This window comes from Daktulosphaira vitifoliae, unplaced genomic scaffold (genome assembly GCF_025091365.1).
Source record: "Daktulosphaira vitifoliae isolate Bord-2020 unplaced genomic scaffold, ASM2509136v1 Scaffold_2, whole genome shotgun sequence".
Lineage (NCBI taxonomy): Eukaryota > Metazoa > Arthropoda > Insecta > Hemiptera > Phylloxeridae > Daktulosphaira > Daktulosphaira vitifoliae.
This window is the reverse complement of record NW_026099573.1, coordinates 19017687-19033199: the sequence shown is the minus strand read 5'-3', so window position 1 is coordinate 19033199 and position 15513 is coordinate 19017687. Positions and strand designations below refer to the sequence as shown.

At 28.8% G+C, this 15513-nt stretch overlaps 1 protein-coding gene across 13 annotated transcripts in view; it reads left to right on the top strand.

Moving 5' to 3' along the window:
• LOC126899396 (uncharacterized) overlaps positions 1–15513 on the top strand; it is a 240256-nt gene that overhangs the window by 41136 nt on the left and 183607 nt on the right. Inside the window, exons 1-2 of one of the 13 annotated variants that reach the window (XM_050674330.1) lie at positions 6103–6507; positions 11126–11188. The exons of 11 other annotated variants lie outside the window; for them this stretch is intronic. In XM_050674330.1, coding sequence (XP_050530287.1) covers positions 6300–6507; positions 11126–11188 — 271 coding nt within the window. In that variant the 5' untranslated portion in view covers positions 6103–6299. Of the gene's footprint in view, positions 1–6102; positions 6508–11122; positions 11189–15513 lie in introns of those variants that run through there. One more of the 13 variants, XM_050674329.1, reaches the window with a different exon arrangement.

Below are 15513 nucleotides of genomic sequence, written 5' to 3'. Positions count from 1 at the left end.
TTCACCAAAAATAAATAAGGTTTAAAATTAAATATTATGAGTACATAGATTAAGTAGGCATACAGGAAAATCAAGTGATTATCAATAATAATAAATATACCAAGTAAATTTAATAAATCGATAATGTTTGTACAGAGTTACTTGGCAGAGTTATATCGTTGATACGTGTCTATTTCAGGAGTTAGGTTGGAGGTTCATATGTATAGCCACCATACCACTCTGGGTAGACACACGAGGTGACTCAATCCCACCTATCATCGATAACCGTCAAAACTCGTGGCATTATTGATATTTAAGAATTGACAATTAATTATGATAAATCCCATATTAATAAAATAAAGATCACTTTATTTTTCTATCATCTTCTATCTTTCTTACAGACCCTCGTACTCATATCCCGAGTAATAATATTATTAATACAATAAAGTAGTGGATCAAATAAGAATCAAAATCCCGTCATATTTCATTTAACTTATTTCTTTTGAGCAACTGTCAAAGTAGCTCCCTAAAATTAATAACCCCCCCTAATTATTATATCATAATTAACACATAAAGTATTAAAGTAAATAAATCTATTATTATTATATTTTTTTTGATTCACTACACTTGTGTATTATACCTAATATTAACTCAAAAATTTGAAACTTTAAATGTTTATATCTAATAAGCAAATTAAGTTTCATTAAAAATTCAAATGCCATTTACTATTGGATTAAAAACTCAAACATTTTATTAAATTAAAAATATGTGTTACCATTTAAAAAAACAAAGTTGACACCCTTACCAGGCATACTTAAAATGAACTTAAAAAGTATTACATAGTTAATAATTCAAGAATAATGTGTAACTAAAAATAATAATAAAAAAAAAATTTTAAATTATTATTATTCTGTAAGTAATTGAGTGGGTTATGATAAAAAAATCACCCTGTATATATGGACAGCTTGAAAAATAAATTGAACCAACAAGCTGAAGTTAAAGGTTATTTAAAACTCAGCGATCTCAAAGAAAAAAAAAAATATGAAGTATTAGCTATGAAAAATGTTAATACAAGAAATGGTACGGTGGTGGTTGCCCAACTCATAGATAACAACCATGTGTTCATACCAAGAATAAAATTAACAAATGAAGAAATTATCGAATACAATAATAGTGATAAAAAAATATTATTAAAATCTAATGGCAAAATCGGAAATGCTTATACATTTGATTTTCAATAAATTTTATTCATGTTTTTATTTAAATTTTTATGATTAGTAAAGAATTTTTTACACATTCTTAAATAAATAATAATAATAATAATAATAATAATATTGACTGTTGAATAATTTAATTATTTAAATAAAAAATAATCATATTCTATCAACAATTTTATTGTATGTTTATATATATATATACATATTTATAATTATTACACATCTGTAGTTAAAGGTTAACTATTCAAAATGTATTGATTCTAAGAGAATCAATCTAAAAAGAGAAATTACATTTAACGTAATTAAAATTGCAATTTTCAAATAATCTTTATTAATTTGTTAAATAATTTATCACTTATGGTGTCATATTGAAAGCTATAGAATTTTTTCCATATGAAATAATACCTAACACAATATTGAAATGTTACTATTCAATTAAAAAATAAAATAAAAAAAACTTTAAATGAATATTACACTTTGAACTGAATAGTTGAATAGTGGTGGTGTAGGATTNATGGTTTGTGAAATAAATATATATTTTTGTTATATACATTAAATGTATAACAAATTTTGTTATATACTAAGATTTACTAATCTTCTTTGTCAATATGTCGAGTTCACATGAAAATGTTTGCGGTTGCGGTCGATCGTTTATCGATAATGACGAATTAAGATTGCTTTATAAATTGAATCTGGGTCACCGACAAACGTTTATTGCTAAATAAAATATAAATTTTCGTATTTTTAAATAATACTACATGTATTATATGCAAATCTTACAAAGAGTTTGTTTATTTCACTCAATATCGTAGATAGCAAATGTAAAACGTAATTTAATTTGTACTAGTTAGAAAAAAAAAAATTGCAATTCGGAAGAAAACGTCCACAATGAAGCTGATGTGGTCTGGTTTTTTGGTAGATATCAACGCGTGTAAATATTTCATCTCTCTTAGATTCTATGCATACAAGGCGAACTGTCCACGGAGCCAAGGGGACAAACACCCATTTGAATTAATGTTTCAATTCTTAAATGTGGTCAGTTTAAGTAATAACAGATTCATGAAATATGATTACACATTATCAAACAATATTTTGTTATAAGTTATAACCGTTATTTGTATATAATTATATTATAAACTTATAAGGTAAATGTTTAATGCTATAACTACCGTATACTTTTTCAGAATTTTCAAAGTTCATTTATAAAATATGATGGGTAATTTTTACCAAATATTTCGCGTTTCAGAGAACTTCTTTTAAAGTGGACACTTTTCAATAGTTGTAGGAGGGGTATTGGGTTCCCTTAAGCCCCCTCACCTCACTTGAAGCCTTGTACCATTTTGTACAAAAAAACAAGATGTTAAGTGACAAGTAGTTATTATTATTGTTAATCTTTTGTGGTAGTCTCATTTATGTTGTCACTCTTAAGCTACAATTATTTCTCTAATGTACCGTGGAAAAGCTAGAGTACAGTAACTTAACTGAAAAATAATATAAATAACTAACATTTATACAATTTATTATTTTTCTCTTAATTAAACTAAACTTAACTAAAATATCTTAATTTTAATTTGTTATCATTCAAAATTTTTTAACTCGTTACTTGTTATGATATACTTTTCAACAGTTCTTGGCTATCAATATAGCTATTTAAAATTTTATACACAAAGAGTACATCAATATATTTACGTCTAGATATTAAAGATATCACATTATAACTACACTCTACATCCCCGATACTTTCACCAGTCATGCCAACTTTATAAGTTATATATGCTATAATATGTAAGAAATGACTAACTATTTAATTTTATCAACTTGACCAACTTGTGTAGGGTTCCAATTAATAGATCCAAATTCATGATTAGAACTTACTAATGTATAATAAAGTGTCTTTAAACAATGTATCTAATTAAATTCTTTACAATTACATTGAATAAATTCTAATTTCTAAAAGCTTTAGCTTTTAACTGATAAGAAATCATTAGTTTTGAGGTGGGAAGTTCATTGTATTTTTTTCGATTATTAATAAATTTCTAAAATAATAAGGATTAACTTTTAAATAATTTTGGTTTTGTCCTAAGTATTTTTTACAGCAAATTTTAGTTTTTCTTTTACATTGAACCTTTAAATAAGAAAATATAGTGTAATAAGTAGGGTAATATTGGGGATTCTAGTAATTTATGATAATAGGATTTTATGAGAACAATGACAACGTCTGTCGTTATGGCATTATAATTTCTAAGAATTTTACCATCGGTTACCAGACGCATAGCTAAGCATATTTCCAACATCAAAGGTACCGCCATATTATAATCCACATTACCGTCTACATTTTATAAAAACAAAGACAACCTCTGTCGTTATGGCATTATAATTTCTAAGAAATTTATCATGGGTAACCAGACGTTTAGGTAAGCATATTTCCAACATCAAAGGTACCGCCATATTATAACGTTTATAGACGTCTGCCTTTTTTTATTTTTTACATAGTATTTTATCATTGCCTACCAGATGTTTAGAAAAGCATCTCGTTAATATTAGTATATTACTATTAATTATATACAGGGTGTTCAGTAAGTTAGGAAACAGTTAAATTGTTACAAACAATGAGTACAATAGAAATTCGTTTCCTTATTTACTGAACACCTGTATATATATAATTACTACAATTGGTAATATATTTTTAGAATTAACTATGTTCGTCGTTATCAGTTTNTTTTAGAATTACTATGTTTAGGTTGCTATAATAGTACTATAATAGTATAATCGCTGTTATACTGCGCCTTTAAAGTAATAATATGTGTATTGCATCTTATTATATTATATTTAATTTGACAATTTTTTATACCTATAAATAGCGGTATTACATTTAAAGTTGCTCCCCCACCACCAGCACCCCCGAGTCATCACTGCGTTTATCAATGTAATGTATACATTACATTGAAATAGTGTACGTTAAGTAGCGGCCGCGNTAGTGTACGTCAAGTAGCGACCGCCGCCACCACACTTGACTATTCCTTGAACGATTTGTAACAAACTCTATTAAGACAATTGGGTGTGAGGTGCGCACAATGTGTGAAACCCAATGAAAACTGACCTAAGTCGGGGGAGGGGGATTTCCTTAACATGTCGTAATTACATTACATTGATAAACGCAGTGATGACTCGGGGGTGCTGGTGGTGGGGGAGCAACTTTAAATGTAATACCGCTATTTATAGATATAAAAAATGGTCAAATTAAATATAATATAATAAGATGCAATACACATATTATTACTTTAAAGGCGCAGTATAACAGCGATTATACTATTATAGCAACCGATAACGACGAACATAGTTAATTCTAAAAATATATTACCAATTGTAGTAATTATATATATATATATAATTAATAGTAATATACTAATATTAACGAGATGCTATAATAAGACTACGCCTCCTCCTTACCCTATCTATAATAAGACCACGTCTCCTTTACCTCCACCAATATAAATGCACTCCACCATTACCCCCACCATCGAGAAACCACGCCCCTCCCCCAGACCACGCCCACCCACAATTTAGGTGGGTGGGTGAATGGGTTAGTTCTATAATCCCCAATATTACCCTACTGGCGTTATTTCAATTTTATTTAATAATCAGATTTTATTTGTTAGTTAACTGGTTATTTTGTGTTTAAAAGAAAGGCAATCAGTTTTGATGTTCTTATAAATTCATAATATGTGACATACACGTACAAAATATAACATCATATAATATAATATTACAGTTCAAGTACATGATTATTGCATGTATTATAATCATAGGCAATACTACAAATTATTCATAAGTTTTACTGAGTTGACATTTTGAATCCTGTTCCGCACTATTTTCAACTGACGATTATTTAGTAATCACATTTGTCAAAAAAAAAAAAACAAAACAAAACAAATCAAAAAATTTAAAATATTTTTCCTTAGTGTCAGCACTATCTTCAATTAACAATTGTTTTTTTTTTTGTAGTCGCATTTTTTATTAATTTTCAGCTAGACAAAAATAAGGGATTAAGTAAAAAAAAAATTTTTTTAACTTATTTTAAAACATAAACTTGACTAACTTGAATAACATTTTTTTTTATTAACAAACAATAATATGAAATCATAAAAATCAAAACAGTTATAAATAGTTATTTCTAAAATTATGAAAACATTTATTCAAATACTATTTAATGTTTCTTTAATGTGTAAAACTTATATTTGGAATCAGAATTGAATTGAACAGTTTATATAAAATTACTATAATAATTATTATCATTATTTTATTAGAATCATTCAAATATTCTAAAAAATGACATTTTTAATGTTAGTTTCAAAAGCTATTTTACTATTTTGTATCATATTATCTATTGAATCGGAAAGAAATAAAATAGAAAATACTCGTATTGTAAATAATCTTTTCAAATGTATTGGTTGGAAGAATTTAAATCGTGTCAAAAATGTAACTTTTTTATTGAAAAAATATGATCTTCTGAGTATTATTCAACTGCCAATAACACCAAATGATTGCAATATAAAAATACGAATGGCAACTGTTTTCCTTGGTTGCACATATGCAAGTATTTTAATGGACATCCTAACTGCTGTCAACTATCATCAGATATTCTGCGACAAAATAATGAGCAATGAATCAAACAAAATTCCAGGCTATAATTGCACTTTAAAACTATTAGAAATAATATTCAATATAACTTTATTTACAAAAAAAATGCATGGAGCCTTGTATGCAATAGACAGACTAAATTTAAGTCCATGGANCAAAAAAAATGCACGGAGCCTTGTATGCAATAGACAGACTACATTTAAGTCCATGGCAACTTCTCGAAAAGTATAATATTATTTTAAACTTTATATCTCAAGATTTCCNGAAAAGTATAATATTATTTTAAGCTTTATATCTCAAGATTTCCAAAATTTACAAAGTCAATTAAATTATTCGTTTCCATCGCGTGAGGATTTGACATACAATAAAATTATATTGTATAATATACGTTTGAAAATAAATGATTTTATAAAGAAAATAGAGTTTAACATTAATCAATATTGTACATTGGAGCGTTTTAATATGTTTGTGTTAACAGAAAAATTGAACGGCCTATATAAAAATATAAACTTAAACGGAGAAAATATAGCATTTTATTATTGTGGCAGTGAAATTATATTAGATGGAATCGAGATGTTGATTTTAGAAAATTTTACTCAACTTGGATTCAAATTTAATATACATAACGGAGAAATATTCATTCCACATTCATTAGTTCATCTTTATAAAGGTATATTTTTATGTTTTAATATGATATAATTAATAAAATAATTTATTTTAGTATAAAAAGAGGACTTTGATTTAGGAATAAAATAATGATATAATTTACTTTTTAACTATTTTACTTATTAACTATTTTGACCGTTTTTGTGTGTATAGATTGCAATAAGTTAAATAAATTTACTGTTTTTGTGTAAATAGAATTGTATTTTATATTGCTAAAGAATCACTTACATTAATATTAAAATTAATTAAATTTAAGTTTCTTTCTAATCTTGCCTTAATATGTGTTATGGCTGATATTTTAAAATAATTTTCAAATATAAAATTACACCTAAAAATGAATTTATCAATAACTGGTGGAATTAAATTTGTTTTTTTAAGAATTTGCTATGAATAAATTGTTTTCAATATTTATTCATGTGTAAATTTTTTGTTTAGTTTTCTTTGAATGAAATAATTAATTATATTATAATATACTAAAGATTTAAACAAATATATGATTTTCCTAATCTAAAAATTTCATACTAAATTTGATATAAAATTATATCATAAATCATAGTTTTGAAAAAGAAATGAAAATTATATTTCTTTATTAAATTTCAATTTATATACAATTTTATGTTATTTTGTAAAGTAAGGCAAAAATTATTTTAAAAAAAATACTTTAATCTTACATAATTTTTTCAAATATATGAGATTGAAAAACATTCAAACCATTTAAAACATTTAAATATATTTATTAAATAAAATGAATATTATACTTACTAACCCTAAATAAAAAATTCAAAATCGAGATTTATGAGATTAATTTATGCAATTACTTTACTTGTTATGTTAATTTAAATAATTAGAAGTTTTTTTTTTAATTTACTTTTTGATAGTTTTTAAGAACTAAAAATGCCAAATAATTTTGTCTTTTAATAACATGTAGCTTACTAAACTCAAGTAGCAATTTATAGATGGTAAAACAATTAACATAAATGACAGTTATCATTAGTAAAATCAATCATTATTAATAACAAAAAAAAATAATAAAAGAGTGATTAAGCATTTTATTATAAAAACGACCAAATACTTATCAGTATACAATTTTTAGTTAAAATTTGTTTTTCTTAATTAGGCAACAGTAAATAAAGGACTGAAATTATTGTAGTAACTCAAAATGAAAGAATAAAATAAATAAAAATGAAAAGGTAATTTACTTGTTTTAATAGTTGTATGATATTCCCAATCTTATTTCATTCTACACTTAATATAAAATTATATCATGAAGCAAAGTTTTGAAAAAGAAATGAAAATTATATTTCTTTATTAAATCTCAATTAATACACAATTTTAAGTTTTTTTGAACAACAAAGCAAACACATTCTTTAAAAAAAGATACTATAATCTTACACAACGATTTCAAATGATTGAGAAAATTTAAAACCTTATATTTATTTAATAAAATTAATATTTTACATACTTTTCCTAAATAAAAAAAACAAATCCGAGATTTAGGAGATTAATTTATGCAATTATTCTCTGCTTATTAGGTTATTTATGTAATTAGAAGTTTTTTTATAAAGAAGTAAATTTTTGCTAGTTTTCAAAAGCCAAAACTGCAAAAAATATTTTTTACATTACATATACTATGTAACTTACTTTATTCAAGTAGTAACTAAATACAAAAAAGAAACATATTATTAGTAAAATCGATTTCCCTATGAATAGGGAATAAGAATATTTCCATGGCCCCTCTGCCAGTCATAAGAGGCGACTAATGAGGTCGCGTCAGGTCGACAGCCGGCGTAAAAATTATTATCAAAAAAGTATGAGGAATCCTGAACAAAACTTAGGCGGATTGTGCCATCTCGGGTGTATTCGGGGACAACAGAAAGTAGTTAAAAACAGAGAAGGCCTAAGGAATAAAGTGTTTGATACCAGCCGGACTACTTTTGCGGTAGCTGTTTCACCAGTCATGTGTAGAGGTCTACCTAACGCTTGTAGTGTCAACGTGTAGGGGCATCACCACATAACTCTGGGCTAGACTCGTGTATAAGGGAGAAAGTTAGATACAAAATAATAATAGGTACTTGGAATGTTGGAACATTAACTGGTATAAGTAGAGAATTTGTAGAAGTACTGAAGAGGAGAAAAGTTAACAGTTGTTGTGTGCAGGAAACTAAGTGGAAAGGAGAGAAATCAAGGGAAATAGGTGAGAGTTATAACATAATATACTCAGGTAAGTCTAGTACAAAGAATGGTGTAGGGATAATAATGGATGAGGAAATGAAAAGCAAAGTAGTAGAAGTAGCTAGGAAAAGTGACATGATTATAGTCGTGAAATTGATATTCGAGGAAAAAGTGCTAATGTAATAAGTGCCTATGCACCACAAGTAGAATGTGATGAAATAAACAAGGAAGTGTTATGGAGAGAGATGGATGAGGTGATGTAAAGGGTACCTAGCAATAAGGATGTGGTGATTGTTGGAGATATTAATGGACATGTAGGTAATGAGAGGAGAGGATATGGTTTTAGCGGAAAGAATGAGGCTGGAGGAAGAATCCTTTTGCAGTATCGTATGATGTTGCTGTGGTTAATAATTATTTATAAAAAGGGAAGAACATTATATAACATATAATAGTGGGAGGAATAGATCACAGATCGATTATTTTATGTGGAAGAGAGAGAGCGTAAAGCGAGTAAAAGCTTGTAAAGTTTAACCAGGCGAGAGTGTAACTACACAATATAGACTGATGGTAATGGAGTTGTGGTGTACCGGAAAAAGAATAAACATAAATAGAAGAAACACAGGGAAAAAATCCAAGATCCGGTGGTGGAAATTGAAAGGGAAAATGAAAAAGAGTTTTTAAAGACGGTAAAAGAGAGGACGATGTGGAATGTCGAGGGAGACATAAATGATGTGTGGAATAGATTTGCTAGTTGTGTAAAGAAGGAGATGTTGGTGAGAGTAGGAGTAGAATGCCAGGAGAAAAGGAAACCTGGTGGTGGAATGAGGACATTCAAAAAATCATAGAAAGTAAGAAAAATCAATTCAAAGTATAGCAGAAGAGTAAAAGGAGAGAAGACTGGATGGAGTATAAACGCTTGTGCAAAGAAAAGCCAAGTGTGCAGTAAGGAAAAGTTTAAGAGGTATGATAATTTGTATGATAGGCTAGGAACAAAGAGACTGGTAGATTCAATTAGTGAGAAAGAGGTATCGGTTGGCTGTGGCATCAATGAAAAAGAATAAAACAGTCGGACCAGATGAAGTGCCAATAGAAGTATGGAAAATATTAGACGGTGTTGACATAAGGTAGTTGAAGGAACTTTAAAATAAAATCTTATTAGAAGGGAAAATTCCAAATGAATGGAGGAATAATTGTGGTGCCGATATTTAAAGGTAAAGGTGATATACAGAAGTGTGGAAATTATAGAAGCATAAAGCTTATAAATCATAGTATGAAAATTTGGGAAAAGGTCATAGGTAAGAGAATAAGAAATGAGACATCGGTATCTAAAAACCAGTTTTTATTTATGCCTGGTAAGTCAACAATGGAGTCATTATTTAGTGTGAGGCAACCATTGGAAAAGTTTAGCGAAAAAAAGAAAAAGCTTTGTATGGTATTTATAGATTAAGAGAAGGTGTATGATAGAGTATCGAGATAGATTTTAAAGTAAGCATTAATGAGAAAAAGAGTCTCGAAAATGTACATTAATATAATAGAGGATATGTATGATATATGATGTATGGTTCAGAGTGTTAGGATAAGGAACGACCATATAAGAGGAAGTATAGGTGTAGCATCAATCGTGGATAAGACGAGAGAAAATAGAATTAGAAGGTTTGGTCATGTTATGAGGAAAGAAGAATCGGAAGCTGTAAGAACAGTTATAGAAATGAATGTTGAAGGAAGAAGATGTAGAGGAAGACCAAAAAAGAGATGGAGTGATGCAATTAAATACGATATGAGGATAGCTGATGTGAGTGTTGAAGATGTGGGAGATCGTATCAAGTGGAAGGTTAGGATAAGGGTGGCCGACCCCAAGTAGTTGGGATTAAGGTAAGGAAGAAGACCATTATTAGTAAAATCGAACATTGTTGATAATATTGTTATTTGTAAACCGCCCATCACTCTGATCCATAGATTATAGCTGTTATGACTACAGTCTTTTAGATCTGACTTTTCAACCTCATTGAAATTTTCTTATCGTATAACACACCAAACACTGCTTTACATTTTAATACCACCATTCTTTTGAATAACTGATCCTAAATACACAAAACTTTCCACCTCTCCTATCACGTCCTCACTTATTGCCATAGAACTCCTCATTTTGCCAAGCTAGTGTTCTCCTCCTACTTATTTTAATTCATTTTCTTCAAAAGTTGAAGAATGCGAAATGAGGCATTCAAGAACATCCCTCCATTAGTACATAGTTATTATTAGTAAAAGAGATCATTGTTAAGTGCAAAAAAAAAAAAATATAAGAGTGACTATACATTTTCTTATAAGAAACCTAACCATTGAGTTTATAATATTTAGTTAAAATATACGTTTTTCTTAATCAGGTAATAGTAAATAAAGAACTGAAATTATTGAATCACTAATATATTTGTCTAATTACTTATATTTAGCAGCGGACAATGAATCCAAACCCAGTACAGCTACAACACCAGTTTTCTATGATTTTTTTCAAAAAGGTAAATTATTTGTTGACTTATTGAATTATACCATAACCATTTTCAGTATCACATATTTTTTTTTAATTTCTCTAACTTGAATTACTACACACTTTTACTAATGAACTTAATATACAGAGTGATACACTTTTCATAAACCACTTAAATTATCAAAAAATAAAAATAAAACTAATGATTTTTTATTTGTTTATTTTGTTCAATGTTTCTTACAATATTTCTATCATAAAGATATTTATGCTCATCCCTTATACTTTCTTAGTGTGTAAACTTTTATTTATATAATGATAACAACCCTAATTAGTTAGCTAAATTAATTGATAATTATATACTTAAAAAAAATACGGGTCAATAATAACTATTAGACCAGTATATCGAAAGTTCTTGAAATATTTATATTTTAATAAGAGGAAAAGTACTGCTTGGAAATATGTAGTTATAAAAAAAGAGCACCCACTTTTCATTACCAGTCATAATTTTAAATATTTAATAAATTACAAAATACTAGTACAACAGTTGTTATAGACCACAGTAGGGTAAAATAGAGAAAGCTGGACCCCCCGTTACCTACTCACCATCGTGTATGTGGAGGAAGTGTACGGGGGGAATTAAATCGTAATTTAAACGTAAATTAACAACAAGAATTTTATCTTCTACTACCAAAAGCATATTTCCGACATCAAAGGTATAATTATAATATAACGCTCATAGCGTCTGTAATTTTATGGGAAAAAATTGTGACGCTGTCTGTGTATTATTAAATGTAAAGCTATAATTTCTAAGAATTTTATCATCAACCATCAAACCCTTAGGTAAACATATTTTTCAACATTAAAGATGTCGCTGTATACTAACAAACATCGTCGTATGTATTTAATTTTTACATAGTATTTTATTGTTTAAACTATTCGCTTTCGACTTATGTACTAAAAAAATGAAGTATAAAAAGGATAAGGTACTAAAATAAATAATACATTTTTTTTTAATAGCAAATTTAAGTAATCATTATTATTTTATAAATAAAATTTTTTTTTATATTATTTTTTAAATATTATTTATTTTTTGANGGGGGTAAGGAGAAGGCGTGGTCTTATCATTGATTGGGTAAGGAGAGGCGTGGTCTCTCGATGGTGGGGGTAATGGAGGATCGCATTCATGAGGGTGGGAGTAAGGAGAAGGCGTGGTCTTATCATTGATTGGGTAAGGAGAAGGCGTGGTCTTATCATTGATGGTGTAAGGAGAAGGCGTGGTCTTATCATTGATTGGGTAAGGGTAGGCGTGGTCTTATCATAGATTGGGTAAGGGTAGGCGTGGTCTTATAAATGGTGGAGGGAAGTGAAGGAGTGGTCTCACGATGGTGTGGGGTAATGACCGTGGTCAAGGTCAAACAATAAACGTGGTTTCTCGATGGTGGGGGTAAGGAGAAGGTGTGGTCTTATCAACNGGGTAAGGGGAGGTGTGGTCATATCAATGATGTGTTAAGGGGAGGCTTGGTCTTATCATAGATAGTGTAATGGAGGCGTGATCTTATCATAGATAGTGAAAGGAACCGTGGTCTTATGAGGGTGGGGTTAGGGGAGGCGTGGTCTAACGATGGTAGGGGTAATAGATGACTTAGTTAGGGATGTTAATTTCAATCAAAATGGCGGATTAAAGTGCGCATGCGCACTATAACTTCATGTCAGTGGTGAGGGAGGTAGCTATATGGTTGTCTCCTCCTACGATGTCATCTACTGGAGGGTAAGGTAAACCTCATGTGAACTGATAACGTTCACTGATAAGCGTACACATTACATTGAAATAGTGTAATTCAATTGCATAATATTAACGCCGCAGGGGTGTCTGTTAACAATTCCTACATAGGAAGGGGTAATGAATCTTGAATTAAACTAACCTATAATGGGTGGTGATGAAACAAGACTTATACTAATTTGTCGCACATCTATAGAATGTATATAATAAATAAATTATAACAATTTTACTATTGGCTACCAGACGCATAGCTAAGCATATTTCCAACGTCAAAGGTACCGCCATATTATAACCCAGACTAACAGACGGTTAGATAAGCATATTTCAAATATCAAAGAGATCACTGTACAGTAAAATCGTATGAATCTTATCATCGGGTGTCAGACGCTTAGCTAAGCATATTTCAAACATTAAAGGTATCATTACATTACATCGCTCATAAGCGTCTGTAATTTTTTTTATGAGAACAATGGCAACGTTTGTCGTTATGGAATTTTATCATGGGTAACCAGACGCTTAGCTAAGCATATTTCCAACGTCAAAGGTACCGCCATATCATAATCCGCATTACCGTCTACATTTTATAAGAACAAAGACAATGTCTGTCGTTATGGCATAATAAATTCTAAGAAATTTATCATGAGTAACCAGACGCTTAGCTAAGCATATTTTAAACATCAAAGATTTCGCCGTACAGTAATAATCACTGTTGTATGCATTTATTTTTTACATAGTATTTTATTGTTGGTAACCAGACGCTTACGTCAGCATATTTCAAACGTCAAATGTATTACTATATTATAACTCACATTACCGTCTACATTTTATGAGAACAAAGACAACGTCTGTCGTTATGGCATAATAAATTCTAAGAAATTTATCATGGGTAACCAGACGCTTAGCTAAGCATATTTTAAACATCAAAGATTTCGCCGTACAGTAATAATCACTGTTGTATGCATTTATTTTTTAAATAGTATTTTATTGTTGGTAACCAGACGCTTACGTCAGCATATTTCAAACGTCAAATGTATTACTATATTATAACTCACATTACCGTCTACATTTTATGAGAACAAAGACAACGTCTGTCGTTATGGCATAATAAATTCTAAGAAATTTATCATGGGTAACCAGACGCTTAGGTATGCACATTTCCAACAACAAGGGTATTACTATATGTTTGATAAGGTTATCATAAGATGATAATATCACATATATAATGTATACAGCAAGTAGCAAACCACACATTATTAAAATATAGTTGTGTAATTATATATAATAAATAATGTTTTCTAATATAATTAAATGTTGTATTTATTTTATTAATTAAAATATCATCAACGAAACATGGCGCAGTCATAGGATTTGACTTCAACTGAAGAGAAGTATATATATTATCGATTAAATCGGATAAAAATAATGGCCTCAGTAAAACTGCCAAAATTAAATTTTGGTACTGCGGAATCGTTGTATAATGAATTTAATAATTTCAAAAGACAATTTTTTAATTATCTCGATGCTAATGAACTTAATAAGAAGAATGAAAAAGTGAAAGTAGCTCACTTGAAAAGTGGCTTGGATGAAGAAGCTTATTCAGTAGTTGAAGCGTTTGACTTGAAACAGGAGACTGTTCAATCAATATTTGATGAGCTTCAAAAGTATGTTGAGCCAAAAAAAAGTATTATAGCTGAACAGTTTAAATTCTTTAAACGACAACAAGCTGAAGGAGAACCTTTTGACAAGTTCTTCATTGAACTTAAAAAAATGGCTAAAAAGTGTGAATTTGGTGATCAAGAAGATAATCTTTTAAAAGTAAGAGTTGTCCTTGGAGTATGTGATTTAAAATTACAAGAAAGGTTGCTGAGAACACCTGACACGACTCTTGATAAAATAGTTGATCATTGTAGAGCAACTGAAACAGCAATGCTAAATCAAGTAATGATGAACAAAGATGATTATAAGTCTGTTGACCTAGTAAAATGCAAAAATGAAAAATTGAAGAACCTTAATTATTCGACTAAGAACAAAACGTTCAAATGTGCTTATGAACAACAAAATGAACAATCAACAAGTAATCAGATCAAGCAACTACAAAAAGCAAAAGAATATGATTGTAAAAAATGTGGTTACAAACATGGGGCAAGGCAGTGCCCAGCATTTAACAAGAAATGCATTAATTGTGGTGTCATGGGTCATTTTAAGATTGGCTGTAAAAAGGGTAAGACTGATTCCAGTTATTGTAATAAGAAAATTGATGAAATATTTTTAATTGATAATATCAACAGTAATAATGATAATGTTTGGAAAAAAAATATTTGTATTAATAATATTAACATAAGTTTTAAATTAGACTCTGGTTCTGATATTAATGTTATACCATTTAATTATGTAAATACATTAAAAATAGATGTTAATAAAATAAGTAATCATGATATAAAAGTTCAGGCGTATGGTGGTTTCTGGTTGAAGGTCAGAGGTAAAATTAAATTGAAGTGCAGTATGGATGGGAACAGTGTCGATATTGAATTTATAGTTATTGAAAATGATAACATCAGACCGTTATTGGGTAGAGA